Source organism: Silurus meridionalis, chromosome 21 (assembly GCF_014805685.1).
Source record: "Silurus meridionalis isolate SWU-2019-XX chromosome 21, ASM1480568v1, whole genome shotgun sequence".
NCBI classification, from domain to species: domain Eukaryota; kingdom Metazoa; phylum Chordata; class Actinopteri; order Siluriformes; family Siluridae; genus Silurus; species Silurus meridionalis.
The window spans coordinates 13,277,657-13,297,761 of record NC_060904.1 but is presented as its reverse complement, the minus strand read 5'-3'; the positions used below and the strand labels follow the sequence as shown (position 1 = coordinate 13,297,761).

Genomic DNA, 20,105 nt, shown 5'->3' with positions numbered 1-20,105 from the left:
GAGCTGGTATTTCTTATGAAGCTTTGATATTTTCAATTAGGTAAGTAAAATTGTGTAGTAATCCATTGTTGCAATTTTTTTTGTCCTTTACATGAAACTGATAATAGCAGGAGAATAGGGGGTGGGGGATTGTGGATCAGCCTTGTGTTCATGCATCTGTTCACACACACACACATGGCTGCAATTATCCGACAATTTGTATTTATCACTGTGCAAACAAACATGCATGTGCACACTCGCACATATACACGCACAGGCCGTGTTGCTCCGACTTAGTTATTTGCTGCTACGAAATCGTGAACAGTGTCGCATGCTTGTTGTTAAAAGCAGGCGCCGTTCTAATAGCAACCCTCGTATTAAAAACTATTACAGGCGAAAGAGTTCAAGGTTATAGAAACTCCATATACACTCTGTAAACGTCTGTCTTTTTATGGTGGATTAGATGCAACTAAAAGCTTATTGAATGACAGATATGCAAGCATTGGCTATCAGTAGCCTGTCAGAAAAAAAATATCTTATTAAACTTATTAACCATAAGGCTAAACTGTTTTGCTAGCTTAAGCCCCGTAGTTAGCTACTGTATTCCCACAGCCCATGCCCAATCACCACTGATGCATTCCCTGTGAAGAAACCCAACTCTCTCATAGCTCAGTTTCTGTTTGGTCTAGCTGCAAAGAAGTGATGGAATTGGGATTGCAATCAAAATTCACTTGGAAAGCTCAGCTAATACAAGAGACAAAATAGTGAGATGTCTTTCTATATATCTTTACAGTTTTGCTCTACAGGTAAAGGAGGATTTTTTCCATTATTTTACCAAATCCTGAATTCTACGATCCTCTTGAATTCTGAATAATGAGAAAATTAGAAATACGAAAAGCTCACCAAATGGTTGGAACGGTAATGGGCAGAAATAAATGATTGTGTTACCTTGCCAGTAGAAGCTTCCTGGACCTCCTAGTACTAATGTCCCATCCTGGAAAAAGAAATGTGGAAATATAAATATGATAAATATCCAAATGGTGGAATCAACAACAAACCTTTTTTTTTTTTTTTTTTTTTTTTAATATAATTAATTCTGTTTGAGTTCAAATTTTATTCAATAGTCCAGTTTAAAGTCTAAAAACATTATGAAAATATATTTCCAGATCTGTTTTACTACACTGGACTAGAAAGAACATTTGTCATGAAGTTCTGTATGGTGACGTTTCCTAAATGCATCACAAATTATAGTTAAATGGTTGAGCATCATGTTTGCATCATCTTATATTTGATAATAGTTAACCCTTTAACCACTGGGCAATTCATTCACTCCTTATACTCTTATAACTACAATAACATTAACGCCCCAATCCAAAGCAACATACAATTTTCTTTTTATTATAGCAGGTGAGAGTGAAGGGCCTTGCTAAAGGGGCCCAGTAGTGGCAGTTTGGCTGTTCTGGGGTTTGAGCTCAATCCTTATGACCATAAGTCATTTTCCCACTACATTTACTTTATTATAAACAACAAATTAATGGCGTTTGGCAGACGTCTTTATGCAGAGCGAATTACAAAACTGCTTTGAAGCCTCTATTTATGAATACATTCTAATATTGGTTGACTAGGTCACAGTCTAAGAATTTCTACAGACAATATCTTCTATTGTTGGATTCGAGACCAAATTAGAAGTCAAGACCAATGGGGACCATGACGAGACCAACATAACGCAAGGCCGAGTTCATATTAAGTCAGAGAGCATGCACTCAGATGTGTTAATGTGCTCCTAACTTAAAATGAAACTTTTCTTGAATTAACTAATATAATCTGACCATGTTTTTATGAACCTTTAGTAGAAATAGGCATATAAGACATACATTACACAGGCCATATAAAGCATACCCCTTCCAATAGTGCTACAATCTCGCTCAAATATGACAACACCAGCAACTTTGTGATTATTTTCGAAAAAGACTCATTAAATAACAGCGATGTTGAATTCTCACGTCTTAAATTAATACACTCATTACAATATACCATGTTCCTATATCGATAGTAACAACATGTTTAGGTATGTTGTAATGGTAGAAACACCCAATGAATAGATTAAAACCATTGTGGAATTAGATGTATGGTAACGATTTTTGTGAGGAGATGTTTATTTAGACTTTTTCGGAAGCAGGCTCCAATCAGATTTAGTGTACTGTCAGGCGTAGGGCAACACTGTAACTTCAGTTTTAATGAGAGGACAGGCTGAGGGCTCGGTGGGAAGAGCATAATTTACATTTCTTAGACTTTAGAAAGGCTGGTAAAAGAAAATTAAATATAAAACTAGTTCTTTATATAAATATAAAACTTGAATAAACACTCTTTACAACCAATCAGAAAAGCATCTCAAAATACACAACACATCAAACTATGAGAGGATTAGGCTACAAGAGCAGGAGACCACATCAAATCCAGCTTGTCCATCATGTCCATCTCATGTCCTTTCCAGTAAATTCATTCGCCCAGCCAAAAGAGTGTACATGTATGTTTTATGAGAAAAAAACTGTTTATCTGGGGGTAAAGGATGGGGCAGATGCGTTGCCATTACTTATGTGTAAAGGTTAAAATCATGTGTGTGCATCTGGAGTATGTTACTGCTGGCACACATGTATGACAGTTTAACAGAATAGCGCACAAACAAGTAACACTGAGTGCAGGAAGTGAGACGTGAACAATTTGTCTACATAAGCATTTGAAAGAATACAGTTATATTAAGAACAGGGAGATGGCCAGGGCAAGAGAAAGACGTTAAAGGAAAGGAGGCCTCTTCCTGCTTTAGGAAAAGGTCAAAGGTCGGGGTGAATAATCTCTCTCTTATTTAGCTTTTACCCCTTTATACTCCTTAACCCTTTTCAATAAACTTCTTCTATAGTTCTCATGACACAGAGGGGAGGCTGAGAGAAGCAGAGAGACAGGAGGAGTAAAGGGATAAAGCTGGATTTCTCAATAAAGAGATTTCACATGCACAATTATATAATTATATTATAATTAACTAAGCACACACTAAATGGGTGTAATTGATTTTGCTGTATGGACAGGATTTGATTATTTACTGAATTTATTAATCTTTTAACAAAACACGGCTTGAATAGATCATCCAATATTGTGTTTTGTTAGCTTGCTAAATTTAACAGTTGGAATGTCCTCTGGCAATCAATGAACATAAATACAAGGCTTAATTTTTAATAAAATAATAATAAAAAAAGTTACTGTGTCTTTATAACATTTCCCACATCGTGATTTTCTTTCTTTACTGCTTATATTGCCAGCCCTGAATATATAATGGGTGATAAATACAAATAAAACATGGAGATGTCTTGGTAAGGTGTTGGGCAAAAGACTGGCTATAGTTGGTTTAAAGTTCTATATCATTAAATGTACTCAAAGATTTTTAAACTTTTGAAGTGTCATTCGGTAATAAGTTGCAAAAGTAGGGGAATAAGAGGAATAAAACACCTCAAGCCAAGCTGTTAAACTTGGAGGTAGTAACTTCTAGATGCTGAGCCTTATTCTTTAACTCTATTCCTTTTACTTCTACAAGTTCTTTCTCTTGTTAGCATTCTAGTTTTGACCTTGGCCCCCAGCTATGGCTTTGGCTTTTTAAGGTTTTCAAGTTAATAAAGTATCATTTCTGTTCAGTATATTGGGTAAAATATTATCACATACACAAAGTAAAATAATAAAGTTATAACATTACCTTAGTGAAGTCCACACTGAAGCCGGCCTGACAGAAGCCCTGTCCTTCAGGGTCTGGATTATCTACATCAGAAATAACCATAGGGTCAATATTGTTTTTTTTTATTTAAATTTTTTTTACATAAAGCAGTAGTCATAGTAATAATTTCAGCATATATCTGAGGAGCCTAATTATGTTTTCTGTTTTTAATCATGTTATAAGCCAATATAATTTTGGATATAACTTGTTCTCAGATACATTGTTTGAAGTCACTTGAAAAGTTGACAGCTTTATGGAACATGAATATATTAGACTGTATCATATAATTCTTTTAAAAATACATTTAAATGAATGGTAATAAATTTATAGTAAAAAAATGTAAATCACAGTCAATGAGTTTATACAATAGTTTCATTCGCAGAAAATGATGCCATTTTTGTCTTGAAAAAAAAAAAAACCCCAAGCTTAGTGGGCATTTCACTCTGAGCTGCCAAGTGTATGCGTATCATAAACCTAACAGATCTGCTTAGGTTAAACACTGAGCTTTTTGCCTTGGCGCACTTGCTATAACGACCTGCCAGGCAGCCACTTCACAGTGTTTATCAGAGAGTCAAGAAGACTTAATAGTTATTATAGTCATTATATATCATCCACTAATTCCTTTTCTAAAGTCATTAAAGATGTATAATGCCAAGCAAACGCTACCCGACTAGAACTGAGTAGCTGCTAAAGGAAATATATTGATAGAACCATTCTTTATGAAGTGTGTGAGCCTTTAAATAAGCACCCAGGGCATAACATAAAAACTTTTTCATGTACATTAAAGTGTGTGTGGTAGGGTGTGATTTTGAGCCTACAAAAAGTATTTAACTGGAACTTTTAAAATAGAAAAACAATAGAATTGTCATTCTACTGGTAAATCAACTGATGGCTAAGACTAAAACTATTTACTATTAATAACAAAAGAGGCTAAAATTCTAGCTAGCTACAATGTACTCCTTTATTTAATGAAGCAAACAATGTGATGGAAAACTTATAATAATAACAAGACAAAACAATGACAGGGAACAACATTTACCTCTGATGTGCTGGATAATTAGTATAAGAATACATTGTTTAGCTTAAACGACACTTTGATTATACTTAACTTTGACTTTTAAATGTATTTCTATTAATTCTACTATACTGAAAAATGTCAGCGACGTATGAACATGCTGCAATCAGGATACGAATGCCACATGAGCATTCAACAGATGAGTCATGTCCTCTGGACTTCTATCTGGTTAGATCGAAACATTCCACAGATTTGAAATTTGTATGCTTCAAGTGTTAAGGATCCTTCCCTCCCTGGATAGCCTTGTTGAGGGAACAAGGGGTAGGTGAGAATGGGGGGAAGGTGTCAGGAGTCCAGGGGGTTGTTATACTAATACTTATATAATACTTTTATTATATAGTTTAAATCTAACCAAATAGAAGTGCATTTGACATGACTCAACTTGATAACCGCACCTGGAACACTGAGAATCTTTAGAGACAAAAGAGACAAGCTTTTACAGTATATTATAACAACCACTGGTGTTACATTGTCAAGATATAACTACACAAGACCTTTCATGCCTTTCATTTTACCAATTGTTTCTTTCCTTCTGTACATTTTTTAAAATGATTTTTGTTCTTTATGTTATAACATTGCTTTGCTGGTGGGTGTTTTATAATCTCTTCAAATACCGGGACAATATAGTTTGGCCATATCTCCTTAATCTTCCCAAATCCATCAAAGCACAATATTCAGGCAGGAAATTGCATCCAAACAAACCCCTGTGCCCTGCTTTAATTGCTGTTTATAGCTGGGCGCAGAACTGCCTTGGCATCAGGCCTAGTGATGTGGTGTGAGAAACATTGAAAATGTGTGGATAGAAGAGAGTGTGTTTTCTAAAAGTTATACCCCAAACGCTGCACTTTTGTGCATTAGCAGTATGCAAGTTTAAAACAATTCATTTGGCTGGAAGGAATAGTCATGGGCTCTTTATGATTAGCTTTATAAAAGAAGTTGTCGTTTGCTAATTCCCAGTTGGAATGTTCACCAGCTACAAACCAGAGAATGTAAAGGCTATCGTGTGTTTCCTCTGAGAAATGTGAAGCCTTCAAATCTTTTAATCTTTATGTGCTTTCCAACAGAGCAACTAAACACACTACATGAGTTTCCTCAGAGGAAACTCATGAGCTCACAGACAGTTTGACACCATCATTGTTAATTACATAAAACATACGCCAATCAGGCATAACTTTATGGCCATCAATCAGGCATATTATTATGACTGCCTGCCTAATATTGTTTTGGTCCCCCTTTTTCTGCAAAAACAGTTCTGACCCATTGAGCATTAACAGGATTAACTTTTACAGCCTTTGCTCCACATGTGCATCAGTGAGCCTTGGCCACCCATGACCCTGTCGCCGGTTCACTACAATTCCTTCCTTGGACCACTTTTGATAAGTACTGACCACTGCAGACTGGGAACAACCCCGAAGTACTGCAGTTTAGGAGATGCTTTGACCCAGTCGTCTAGACATCACAGTTCGGCCCTCATCAAACTCGCTTAAATCCATTCTTCCTGTTTCTAACCCATCATGTGTTATTCACTTCAATGGTCATAATGTTATAGTGTCATAATGTTCTGTGAATAAGTTACATACATGAGGGGGGACTGAGGTTTGGGGGTACTTTTGTTCTGACTTACTTGTTCTGCAAGGTGAGTACTCTGCATAGGCACTGAAGTTCTGTACAGCAACATAACAAGTGCCCACTGGATCCATCTCACCATTGATCTTCAATGTTCGCCAGTGATACAGAGGAGCACAGGCCTGTGGAACCACACACAGACACACACAAATTAGTCGGTGCTATGTGCTTTCATTAGAATACAGAAATAAGATAAGATTGCTGCCTAATCAGAAATTCGTAGCTGTGCATTTTAAAAGATGCCTTTTATATACTTCTTCTAGTTCATTCAAATGATATTTGAACATAGGATGAGAATACATCAAAAATCATCCAAATATTTTCTAAAAAGTTCTATTAATGTTTGGTCGTGGGCAACTGTGTCTCCTGGCTCCTGACTATGGCAACTGTGACTTCAAGCTCTTCGTGGAAATGAGGCTAATGATTCATAAAACTAGTATGTACCTAATTATCAAACAATACAGAGGTTAAAGGAACATTTACAATCAAAACAATGTGGAATTTTCTCTCTTCAATTAGCAATACTAGTACGGATGATAAATACGGTCCTGACACTGTGCGATTTTTGAGAAGATGTAGCTAGCTAACTATTTTCTTTTAGGATATGTGCCAAAGATATGCGGCCAGGTAAATTTGAGTAGTATTACAGATAGAACTGGCTTTTCTTTTTGATGGATTATATTCAACATTCCTCTAACTGCATTATTTGTTTAACTGAGATATAATCTCAAATATCTCAATAAAATGTCCTACACATACACTTTACGCTGAATACTCCCTTTTTGTACTGCATTTTGTATATCCATGCTTCCACCTTTTCTTTTCTTTATCACCTCCTACAGCATGAACACCTCTTTGTTTCCAACCATGTCTTCATGACATGACACAGTATCTATCAGTGTAATCTGAACGAGGCTCTGGTTATGATTAAAACATTCATCATATTTACATAGCAAGGTTTTGAAAAAACTGGTATACGATATCAACCGCATGCTCACGTTTCCAAGAAACCTTCAACGGCTTGAAAACAGAGAGGCATTTCCCCACTCTATAACTCTTTTCTCATCCATAACTGCGCAAATATTCATATCTTGTGCACGATTCAACATCCAGTAAATCAACACCACGTGCCTTAATCTCACAAACCACCAGCGTTTAAACACATATTGACCATGGTTTTCCATTTATGAAGAGGAAAAGCAATAGATTGTATGTTATCGTGATGGATGTAGCCTCGTTAGGGCTATTTCGAGGGCTTATATTTTCACAAACACTCACCACTACTTTTCCCCTGTGTGTTCGGACACTTGCTCCAAACCACTGGTAGGATTTGAATTCCAACGGCTCTCGTGTCCCATTCACCTTAAGCATCCTGTTATCTGGGAAAGCGAAAGAGATAGAGAAGATTACAATTATGTAATGAATGAGAACAGATCTCCACCTCTTCAATCTAGAATGGAGGGTATTAGACCAGGAAACAGGGACTAAATGTAAAAAGGGATGTTTAAAACAGACAAACAAATCTTATGGTCAGGTGTCTACAAACTTTTGTCCATATAATATATCAGGTGCTGAGTATACTATATACAATATTAGGCAAATTCTATAACAAACTACAATAACATGTTCTCTATGTCAGGTTTTACATTTGATGAACATTGTATAACAATAAACAGTTAAAGGAAGTGACTACATTTAAAAATCTGGATTTGGGTCGAGAACTGAGTCATGTAAACACATACAATCTCTTTGTATAAATGTATAAATGTGGTGATGTTGTGTCTGGAGATTAGGGTTTAAAACTGGATTATTAACTGGATTATAAAGACAACATAAAATGCCCCACTTTCCAAAGTGAATAATAAAGATAATGTCTGTCAATTCACATGCACAACATTTTCACTATACAAAAGGATCTATTATATTATGTCTATATTGCATTACTTCATATGAGTAAGTCTTAATTAGCATTTGAAACAATCAGTGGTGGACGATGCACACAAACCATGTACTTGAGTTAAAGTACAAAAGAATTTGCCTTCAAATGTACATAAGTATCCACAGTTCTATGATTTATTATGGCTATAATGTTCCTAATATTATTTTTGTCAAAAGACTGTTGCTTAATCAACTCAGTTTATGTGAAAAGACTCTCAGGACACTAATCTATTAATAGAATGATATTAATGACTCAAACACTGATTGATATCTATTTAAATGATCATGAGCCCAAAACTTGTGTCAAGTTAGAGTCTGAAGTTTCTTCCATCATTTATTACTCTTGAAATGTTCTGCTTACTGTTGAACTGATGCTGAACTGAATTGTTTATGATTGTCAGGTGCAGGAGACGGACCCAAATACAGGACACTGATAACGACAAGGAGATACCACCAGGCGGCAGTCGAAACAGAGCACAAGCTCTTTCCTGATTAGTGGTTTGCTGCGTGCTTGACCAGTTACGTTTTTGTCCACTTATAAATAAAAGCAAAATGTAGTTGAGTAAAAAGTACCAAAAAATACTTGAATAACGTACAGATATGTGGAAAAGCTTCTTATGTACAGTAAATAATTATATTTACTTTGTTACTGTCTACTGCTGGAAACAATTGCTCGCTCAAATATTTGTAGCTGTCAGGATTTTACCTAGATCCACAGGATTACTTCTCCAAGCACATGACCAAGTCTTATGTCACTGATTTCTCCACACCTGGTTCTTATCCCCCTTGATTAGCACATGTGTATAGTCTCATCTTTCACAGCACTCTTTGTCTTACGTTGGTTGAACATATTTTATTTTGCTCATGCTTACACTTACACTCACTTTCACACTCGACTATTGAATGTTTTTTTTTTTATTTGCATTTTAATTCAAATTATCTGCACTTGCACCAATCCCTGCCTTATTACATGACACTGTCCCGTGAGTTTCGCATCATCCAATGCCATCCTCTTACTTGTGGCTTTTGGACAAGCACTGCTCTAAGACTTATATTCAAAGTTTTAAACTCTTTCTAGTTGTGAAATTTGACTGTTTGGTTTTATTTGTATTACATTTTTAGGTCAAATGTCACATGATTGTGTCACTTTTTACTACATCTAGACTCTGACAATAAAACCAGGCATGGTTTATTATTTATACAATGCAATTCAATGCACACGTTTTACCAGGTAGCAACCATTGAGAAAATGCTGAATATTTGGGGTTTTCAAGATCCGTTTAAGAGTTTAAACTACTGCTGATCACAGCCAAACCTTGATGAAACTAGGAGTAAGAGTAAAAATGTGTGTTATGATAGGGAAAAGAAGGAAAATGGCTCTAACAAACTCGAACAAAGAGGGGTAAAAAAAGAGCAAGAAAAAACATCATCAGGTGTACAATAATACTGCACTGAAACTATTGCAAGAGTATTTAAAAAAAAAGATTTTGCAAAGGATTAGTGTTCTATCTGAGAAGGGTTCCCAGTACCTTAAGTACCATGTCTGTACCACATGGCTACAAGACAGAAATAATAAACTCTTGTCTGAACAGAATCTGTTCGAACTTTTGGAACACACGTGACAAACATTTTGGACAATTCTGGGCATCTCTTGACAAAATTATGACACAAAATAACTAAAAAATGGTAAATCTCTGAATTATTATAAGTACTGTGCATTAACAAATGTTACTCTGGATGAGAGTGTATTTGTGTGTGTGTGTGTGTGTGTGTGTGTGTGTGTGTGTGTGTGTGTGTGTGTGTGTGTGTGTGTGTGTGTGTGTGGTGTGTTTGTCTGTAGGGGGTTCAGTGTGTTCCACCACAGACCTCAGGTCACACAGATGGCTCTGGTTAAAAGTCGAGTATGGCACAGTCCACACTTCATTAAAATGCAAGAACATTAATCTTTCATCTGTCTCCTCTTCCTCCCTGTCCTCCTATTACACTGTCCCTTACATTAACTCAGTCCACTGAGACAAAAGCTGGGTCCATCTAATGCAATATTGCTCTGATATATCTCCTTCTATGTTTATAAATGGGTAATAAGGACTCATCAGCTGAATGGAATGTTGGATCGATGGATCCAACATTATGTACTAAATATTCATCTGTTACTTAATAGTCCCAGAACATAAGTTTATATTATGTTGCAAACTTCCAGACGAACATAAGCTGAGGAATAAAATATGGTGCGCTTTGCACGCAAATAATCAATGATGTAAATCAAAACTACTGCTAAGTAAAGTTGAGTAGGTTCGATTACCGAGAATGTACCAGTGCCATCTTATATCAGTGTGAATTTTCTACAAATCAAATAAATTCTTTTAAACTTATTTATAAAAACTAAATTTTGTATGCATTTATAGTTTTTATCCATGTATATCTAATCTTATGAAATATCCATTAGAGAAATCTCTGTTTACGTTATAGCAGCTTTAAACAGTCACTTCCTTGTCATATATTCTCATTGTAGGGAAGGCATATATTAAAATAATAAATAAATAAACTGGTGGTCACAAAATGATAAAGCAAAGTCCTCTGACTTCAGACTCATTTCTTAATGGATGAATGTCTCCTTACAGACAGCTACACAATATCAACAATTCTTTGTTTCTATCATAAATAACACTCTGGAAGTCATTTCACTTCTATTAGAAAACGAATAAACCCCTACTGATCAGTCAGTATTCTGGAACAGCTCTTTGGTATAAAGTCAAATAACAACATCCTATATGACTTTTTCCATTCTGATTGGTTCAGTCTATTGCTGGAAAAGCTCTTCATTTCAACTAATACACTATAAAAACAAATGCCTGATTCAATGCATGTGGAAATGTCTGGCTGCTGAATACCAATGAAAACTACACTAGACTCCTAAAAGCAGCAAACAACCAAGTAAGCAACTAAAAAAAAATAATCAAGGCTGTCATCCAATACAGACAAGAAACATGCATCCCAAACATCCCGATACCTAACGTGTTAATTAAATCCATTCTGCTGCTTTCTCCTCGACAAACTGCATAAACAAACAGCAGGGGCTCATTTAAAAGTTCAGCGCTCAGTGACCTGTTTTACTACACACTCCAAAAGACAAGCCAAACAAAGTCAGCTGCTTTTAAAAGCTGTAGGACTCCGTTGTTATTAGCATCTTGCAGGGCTGAAATAATGGGACATGAAAATTTCATTAATACCTTTAAATGAACCAGAGGTCAGTGTGTTAAGTATCAGGTTTATTGGAGTCCCAATGTGAAGGTATCTTAGTAGTAGTGTAATGTCTGCAAGCGTTTACACTGCATCGGTTTAACTGTATTTGACAGGTTATGAGAGATGATAACCGATTCTGGATTGGGGCTTTTTCACACAATTGACTCGCTGTTTGTTACAATTTCTATCCAATGTAGCTTTTCTTTGTACGTTCGCTATTACAGTTATAATTCAGCTAGCTCTAGCTATAGAGGCCATAAGAGCACATTTACATTGGCAGCTTACCTTCTAGCACATGTTCTCATTCGACTCATTTTGCAAATTTATCTACGAGTGGGTGGAGAAGAGTGGCAGGAATGACTTGTGATAGAAGGGTATCTACGAGAGTGAAAGGGAAAGTGTATAGGACTGTGGTGAGACCTGCGATGTTGTTTGGTTTAGAGACAGTGACATTGAGTAAAAGACAGGAAGTGGAGCTGGAGGTAGCAGAGCTGAAGATGTTGAGGTTTTCGTTGGGAGTGATGAGGATGGACAGGATTAGAAACGAGTTTATTAGAGGGACAGCGCATGTAGGACGTTTTGAAGACAAAGCGAGGGAGGAGAGATTGAGATGGTTTGGACATGTTCAGAGGAGGGACATGGGGTATATTGGTAGAAGAATGCTGAGGATGGAGCCACCAGGAAGGAGGAAAAGAGGAAGACCAAAGAGAAGGTTCATGGATGTGGTGAGGGAAGACATGCAATTAGTTGGGTGTAGAGGACAGGGGGGATGTGGAGACGGATGATCCGCTGTGGCGACCCCTAATGGAAGAAGCCGAAAAAAGAAGAAGAAGAAGATATAGCAAGAAATAAAATATATTGGACATACACAGGGGTGGTGGTGGCTATAGGCAGAGCAGGCAATTGCCTAGAGAGGTGTGGCCTTCATAACCATAACAAACCTATACACTAGTTCATTAATCAAGAAGGGCAACATATTGTAAGATTAGGGAATTTATTCATTGGGTTTAAAATAAAAGTCACTTACCTGAAGTGGAACAAGTTAATATCACCATTAAAATGTGGGTGGGGTGCAGCTCGTGATGCAGCTATGTGAGCTGTCATTGTGTATTTTTGGTTACTATTGATTATAATGTGTTCTAAAAATAAACGGAGAGTTATTCTGCCCATTCTGGCATTCTGGCACTGACCAAGGAATAATAATAAGAGCTGGTCCAGATTTGCTTTTTTGTGTTGACGTAAGTTAAAGTTGAATTAATATGCACATTTAGGTAAATATATAAAAGTTCAGATAACAGGTTTTGGATTAATAAAAAGATTAGAAATTATATTTGTTTCAAGTGCTTAGTTGGAGTGGAGTTGGAGGGAAAGAGCTGGAGTTTCTCAAGAACCTGAATTTACATTACTAGAATGGAAGAACCTTGATTGGACTCCCATGTTGGTATTTAAAGAACTTGATAAAAAATTAGAGAAAGTGGTAGTTCAATGTTGAAGATTTTAGACTTCTGATTGGAAGATCGTAGTTTAGGGTTAGGGTTAGGGTTAGGGTTAGGGTTAGGGTTAGGCAACACTAACTGCCACTGAGAAAAGCCCTTAACCCTCGAGTGCTCAGTTGTATAAATAAGATCATTGTAATTTGCACTGAATTCGGGGGCATGTAATGTGCAGAATAAAGAAAACATCGGTTTCATTAAACCATCCCAATCTTTTCAGCCCTACCTTCAGCCTTAGGATATCTGCTGATAGCAACATATATAACACACATACCATCACTACCTTAAAATCCAAAGTTAAAACGCTATGACGATTCAAATTTCAGATTGCAGGTCGCTTCAAGGCACTGGCAAACTTTTTACCATTTACCAAAAGAACACAATAAATATTTATAACTTGGGCATCTGTCTAACCATATTAGATACGTATTGTTCTCGTGAACGCTGAAGCGATGGAATGTGTCTAGGGGGTAACTCGAGAAGATCCAGATACATCACGTTGTGTATCCCTCTCTCTCCTTTTCTCTCTCTCTCTCTCTCTCTCTCTCTCTCTCTTTCTCTGTGATTTCAGGTATGTGGCAGTTTTTGGTGTACCAAATGAATTTACCTCGCTGTGTCTTTACAGCATTAGTCATTCATCAAAGTTGACCAAAGATGTAAATTTTCCCTGAATGACGTCTGGATTCCATGGTGGGTTCAGGGGTCACGGCAACGTGACTAATGAATCTGATAATGTGTGTGCACGAATTCGGAGTTGGCTAAGCAGAAAGGCCCGGGGTGGTGGTGTGGGGGTTACTAAAGTGTTTCTCGGTGTCTAATAAAAAGCAGACACCTCTCCACGTGAGCCAACCTGGCTGGCTGGGTTCCACTAATCCTCCATGTGTTCACTGTTCTTTTAAACGGCTTGTCCCCTTCGCTGTCTTCCTGTCTGTCTCTTTTTTCCCACCTCTTTAAATGTATCCCCCATTTAAATAACATGCCTGCACTTCTTTCATGTCAGTGTATAGACCTATAACTCCAGATTATTACATGTAAAGGGATACAGACTCTTGGCTTTCACACACTGAACAGAAACCTGGGTGGTGCATTTGACTAAAACCAAAAACTGAATTTCAAATATTCACAATGAGGTCACATTGCATTTTAGAATCAAACATAAAATAAAGATTTGGAAATTTTAATTTGAAGGATGCTCTCTCCTCTTGCTCATCACTCATCTTTCAAGCAATGTCAGTTTAAACAGCTAAAAACAAAATATTCTTCTTTACAAAACAATGATATGGATATTTTGTTTAGGCTTTCAAATGCACAGTATAACTTTCCTGCAGTTGTCTGTCTAAAATGATCATGTTAAGTACGGATAGCATGAACAAAGATCAGCTGAAGAAATAGAGGCTCGATTTCAAATGTCAAGTAATGAGACTGATGTGATGTAGGTTTTTTTTTTAGATATGGTTGACTGACCAACAGCGTAAGTGAGCTAAGCAAGAACAATCAACGATTAGAAATTGTTTAATAACCGATCACCCATCACCATTATTTCCCAAGAATCAATCAGATCAATCAATGTTTTGCAATAACCAATCACTCGTCACCAAAATCGTTCAAGTTCTTCAGTATGGACGGTGCAACAACCTGTAATGGCACATCTGAACAGAGATCAGCTGAAGAAATTTAGACGAGAGAATGTCAAGTGAATTTGTGATGTGGAAAACTACATCTAAGACCCCTTTTACTTTAAAACAAGAGCCCAGGAACAAACCTGACAAGTTTCTCAGCTGATGTTGGCCACTGGACTGTAACTGCTATATCGCTTTAGCTTATATTTACAGCTGATGGTTTTGTCAAAGTGAAATACAATTACAACTGATCAGTGCAGCGTTACGGGCTTTGCTCAACGGTTGGTTTGGTGATGCTGGAGTTTGATCTCATCACCTTCTGCTCCAAACCCAATGCCTTAACCAGTGAGCTATCTTTACCTACTTGTTTAATAACTGATCACTCATCACTTTACTTCCCAATAATCAATCAATCAACCAATCAACCAATCAATCAACCAATCAATCAATCAATCAATCAACCAAGCAATCAATCAAACAATACTGCATTGCAATGACCAATCTCTCATCACGAGGATCGTTCAAGTTCTTCACCATGGACAGGGGCATCACCGACCCTATTACTTTAACACCTTGTCTTTCCCGACACAATACATCTGACAAGTCACTTGCATTGCAAATCACCCAAAAACCGCAAACAGCATTCAGCCTGCGGCGGTTTTGGCATCTGCTTGTCACGTGAATTAAACGTGACCTCACATCCACGAAAGCTCCATTGTATTTCCTGCTATTTCATTGCGTTCTCATTGCGCAAAAAAACAACAGTCTTAATATAAGTCATGCCATAAACAAAGTCTTTACATTATAGGAGTGCATGGGAAATGGTGACAACACAGTGTTGGGGAAGGCGCACGCGGGACCCCCTGCGCGTCAGGATGTCCACTGCGCCACGTTTTGCGCACGGAGCTTGAGTTACGCGCATTTCTCGTGGAGCGCGTGGTAATTACTCCTCTCCCCCCGGCTTAAAGAAAACCATATGCGGGGAAATCAACTCGGTCTCGAATGTGGGATTTTGATCTTTTTTTTTCTTCTTTTTTTTATTGGAATGTGTAATAAACTAAATACAAATCTCGTGCAAATGTCCAAAAACGGAAGACTGGATAAAAACTGTGATTTGATTGGCGCGTATTAAATTCTACAGAGGGAAAGTGTGAAGTGCGTTTGGAGTCTATTGCAATTAGGAGCTGAACACGTGCGTGCGTGCGCGCGTGCTTCATCATGCAATGCATTGAGTGCGCGCTCTATAATGATCAAAACTGTGTACCCACTTGCTTTATCGAAAGGGATCTCGCGGCATGAGTCCTGCTCAGATGGGGGCCAGGAGCAGTAATAAACCGCACCACCTTCTACAATCCCAGGTTGGGTGGTGTTTGATTTGGGGGCCCCGACCAGCACTGATACACTGCATAAAAAGAGAGAGGGATGAAAGCACCATTAAAATGGATCAGCATGTAAATCCGAATGCGCGTGGATTTTATATTGCATGCATATTTATATTGCATTTCAGTGCATACATGCTGAACAGAAAGAATGACACAAATGAGATGTTAATCAGTGCAACAGAACTGCTCCAACGCATGCATCTCAACCAGATGCTTCAAATTTTACATGCACAAACACAAAACTCACGCGCTCCTATCCTGAGACGGATGGTAAAAGTCCACGGAATATCCAAAGTAGCTTCCAGGTGGTCCACTGTACACTGCGGGCTTTTCCGAATCCAAATTGAACGCGACGCATCCGCCAAGGAACTCTGCCACAATTAGACTGACCAGGCAAGAAAGCCCAAGGAAGGACGCTCGAGCCCTGCGCGCCTGCATCTCTGCATGCACTCCCGGTATCCCACCGTACAACCTGCACCGTGCAGAGAGTTTTCGCACCCTCGGTCCGCTCCGTTAGAGTGCCAGCGCGCGCTCCATGCGCTCCACTTTCATACAGCTGCTGCGCGCGCCTTTCCCGCCGGACTGCTGTGCACGCGTAAGCGTGTGTGTATGTGTGTGCATGTGTGTGCGCGCACCGTTATAACGAGTTGCGCGCGAGCCCCCGCTTCTACTCATCGCATCACAGAGCGCGAGCCCTCAACACGTCACTAGGGGAAATCCTTATAAGGAGGAACCAAGTCACTTTTAAAGAGGATTTGATTCAATGCACATCTTTAGCATGGCTTTGAAATCCATGTTGGACTGAAAAATAACTGATTCAATGATATTTCCCACAATGGTGAAAAAAACCTCAGAAATCCTCATTTCATGTTTTTAATGGTTGTTGAATTTGTATTGGGTTTTGAATCCACACTGTAATGGTCCATTCATGCAAATGTCTTTTTGATAGATTGTAGTATGCAACATGGATGAATGGTCCCTAAATGAAGTTTTATACAGTATATAACAGGATTTATAAAGTTTTCAGCATTCGTTCATCTGTTCTATTATCCATCTTTAAATTTGATACAAATCCTGTTTATGATTTAAAAAGAAAAATGAGAATAAAAAATGCAAATGTCATGAAATATCATTTTTAGTAGACAGATCAACCATCAGACCTACATGTAATTTCAAGCAGGTACACAATGCTAAAACAAAATCAAAACAAAACTGAAAAGATCCGGTTTCCTCTGCGAGCAAAATTTTATGGCACACACACACACACACACACACACACACACACACACATCCAACCCATGTTCCAGCTGCATTCACAGTACACCACTTCGAATCTAATTTTGTGTAATGACTAAGTGATATATCCTCCTCGACCAGATGCTTTCAAACATGTGTGCCAGTTGAAAATAATTACCAGGGATTAGGTAAAAGCTTGTGTGAAACTGGAGTAAAACCCTCTCTACCATACAAGCACAAGCACTGCGGGTGTTTTGATGCCAAGCCGAAATTGCACAATCCCACTGTTCTTAAGTAAAACTAAAAATAGGTCTTCCGCATCCCAGATCAGAAAACATCTTGCTGGCAGACGTGAACTGAGCATCAAGTGAGGTTCCATACAAAACTGGATGTTACAGCACCAAACATTAGGCTGGGTTTAAGAAATGCAACTCTTTATTATAGGACTATGCGGTTTGAGACACAGCCCACTCGTGAAATTGGTGACACGATTAAATGTGATTAAGATTGCCAATTGATTTGAATATTGATGCTGTCTTGCATAGGTGTAGACATTTTGTTACAGATTTGTTCACATCTCATAGGGGCCATGACATATCTCATATCTGGTCATTTAAATTGCATCTCACTACTCAGCCACCGTTATCATTGTTGGCTTGGTTAATTAGTAATCATTGCATTAATTGTGTATTGTTGACCTACACTATATTGCTAAAAAAGTATTGGGACACCTGACCTTTTCCTGCTATATGTTGATCTTTTCCAAACTGTTACCACAAAGCTGGAGGCACACAAATGTACAGATGCACATTAATTTTGCATTCACTTGAACTTGGATAACCAAACCTGTTCCACCATGGTGATGCCCCTGTGCACAAAGTAAGCTCCTTGAAGATCTGGTTTACATGCTTTGAAGAGGAAGATCTTGAGTGGCCTGCTTGTAGAACTCTGATCTCATCACTACTGAACACCTTTGGGATAAATTGGAACATTGACTGCACCTCAGGTCTCCTCACCTACATCAGTATCTGCCTTTTATAATACCCTTGTGTCTGATGAACACAAATATCTATACACATCTCCAAAATCTAGTGAACATCTTCCCATTAAAGTGGAGAAAAATTTGGGACTAAATGTGGAATGCAATGCTCAAAAAACACACCATACTTATGACCAGGTGACCCAATATTTTTGGCAATATTGTGTATATCAAATAAACAAGAATGTCATTGATGATATTCCTTATTTAGAAAGCAATAGAAACAAAACGCACTTGAAACATGAACAAAGAACAACAGAAATACAAACCTGAACATGAGCAATGATATGAAAAGACAAACACGACACAATGAGTGCTGTGAAGGGTGACGCTATACACAAGAGTGCTAATCAAGATCATAAGAACAGGTGTGAGTGATCAGTGACATGTGAGAAGCTAGAAAGTGCTAAGGCTGTTGGGTAGTAGAGTCCTCAGGCATAATCCTGACAGAGCACCTCCCCCTCTTAAGGTGCGTCCCCTGGTCAGTGTCAGTCTAAATAAGTGACAGCTACCTCAAAGCATTGGAGAGGAACAAAGTCCTGGGGGATAATGCCCTCAGCCTCACAGGCTGGCGGAAGAGACACAGAGGCATGCAAACAAGAAGGCACAGCAGCGTCCTCTAGGGGAGAGAGAAGATGGGATACGGTGGCCTTTGGGTCAAGCTACATGAGCAGCCGCATGGCAGCAAGCTACTCCTCAGGGGCTCTAATCATGCTTTCATTTACCTAAAGCGCCCAAAAACCTCCATTTGGGAATGTTTGCATGGATTCCTAATTTAAATCTTTTTGAAATGATTTAGGAGGTAAAATAGCTACCTACTAGTAGCTAAGTTTATGTTTTTTTTAATAGGCCTTTGTGCATGATAAACAGTGATGGACTGGTGCCCTATATCCAGTGTATTCCCAAATACTCCTTACTGCAAAATAAAAAAAATCAACGAGGTTAGTATGGAAGAGCTGCTCTAACATACCAAATATCCAGATTGCATTGTATTTAGATTGCATTTCAGGCTCTATACATGTGTTTGACTTGATGCTTCATTTTGAAATAGGATTAGGTTTAGATTTATAAGAGGAGTTGGATCAGATCCAGCATTAACCCTTGGCTTTTTAGTAAGGACTGGATCCACTAGACTGAAATATCCCAGCAGAGGAGGTTTATTATTCTCATATGTACAGGAGTGTAAAGTCAAATATGATACTTATGTTTAAACAATTCACAATCTGCAAATGTAACTAATTTGTTTATGTCGTGAATATTGTGAATAGTGTTAGTGGAATCGTTCAGGAATGTCTGTAGGGTTGGTCAGAATTTCTTTTTTGAGATCTGTACTTTGTCTAGCATTAAAATGTCTAAAATATTTGAAACAATAATCAACCAAAGTTCCAAAGTTCTGACTGCATTGTACAAATTATAGGACAATGTATCCTTTATTTGCCAAAGTTAATTTCTACCACAGCTTCAATTAGTAATGTCAACAGCCTAATCAATTTTATGGCTACTGAAATGGGAAGATGGATGGGTTTTATTGACTCCATATGAAGATTTGGGTGCAGCAGCAGCAGAAAATATATATATATATATATATATATATATATATATATATATATATATATGCAGTAATAATGCATTAACACAAATAAATATTTAACGGCAGTAATTTTATTAACATGCGATTAATGCATTATTTGACCAGTTTGATTAAAAATATAAAG

General features: G+C 37.7%; 1 protein-coding gene across 1 annotated transcript in view; it reads right to left on the bottom strand.

Moving 5' to 3' along the window:
- Positions 1 to 16,739, bottom strand: part of itga8 (integrin, alpha 8) — an 89,356-nt gene extending 72,617 nt beyond the window's left edge. The window contains exons 1-6 of the mRNA XM_046833552.1: positions 16,363 to 16,739; positions 16,002 to 16,135; positions 7,719 to 7,819; positions 6,439 to 6,562; positions 3,722 to 3,783; positions 928 to 973 (exon numbers count right to left, since the gene is read on the bottom strand). Coding sequence (XP_046689508.1) covers positions 928 to 973; positions 3,722 to 3,783; positions 6,439 to 6,562; positions 7,719 to 7,819; positions 16,002 to 16,135; positions 16,363 to 16,553 — 658 coding nt within the window. The 5' untranslated portion in view covers positions 16,554 to 16,739. The remainder of the gene's footprint in view (positions 1 to 927; positions 974 to 3,721; positions 3,784 to 6,438; positions 6,563 to 7,718; positions 7,820 to 16,001; positions 16,136 to 16,362) is intronic.
- Between the last annotated feature and the right edge of the window lie 3,366 nt (positions 16,740 to 20,105).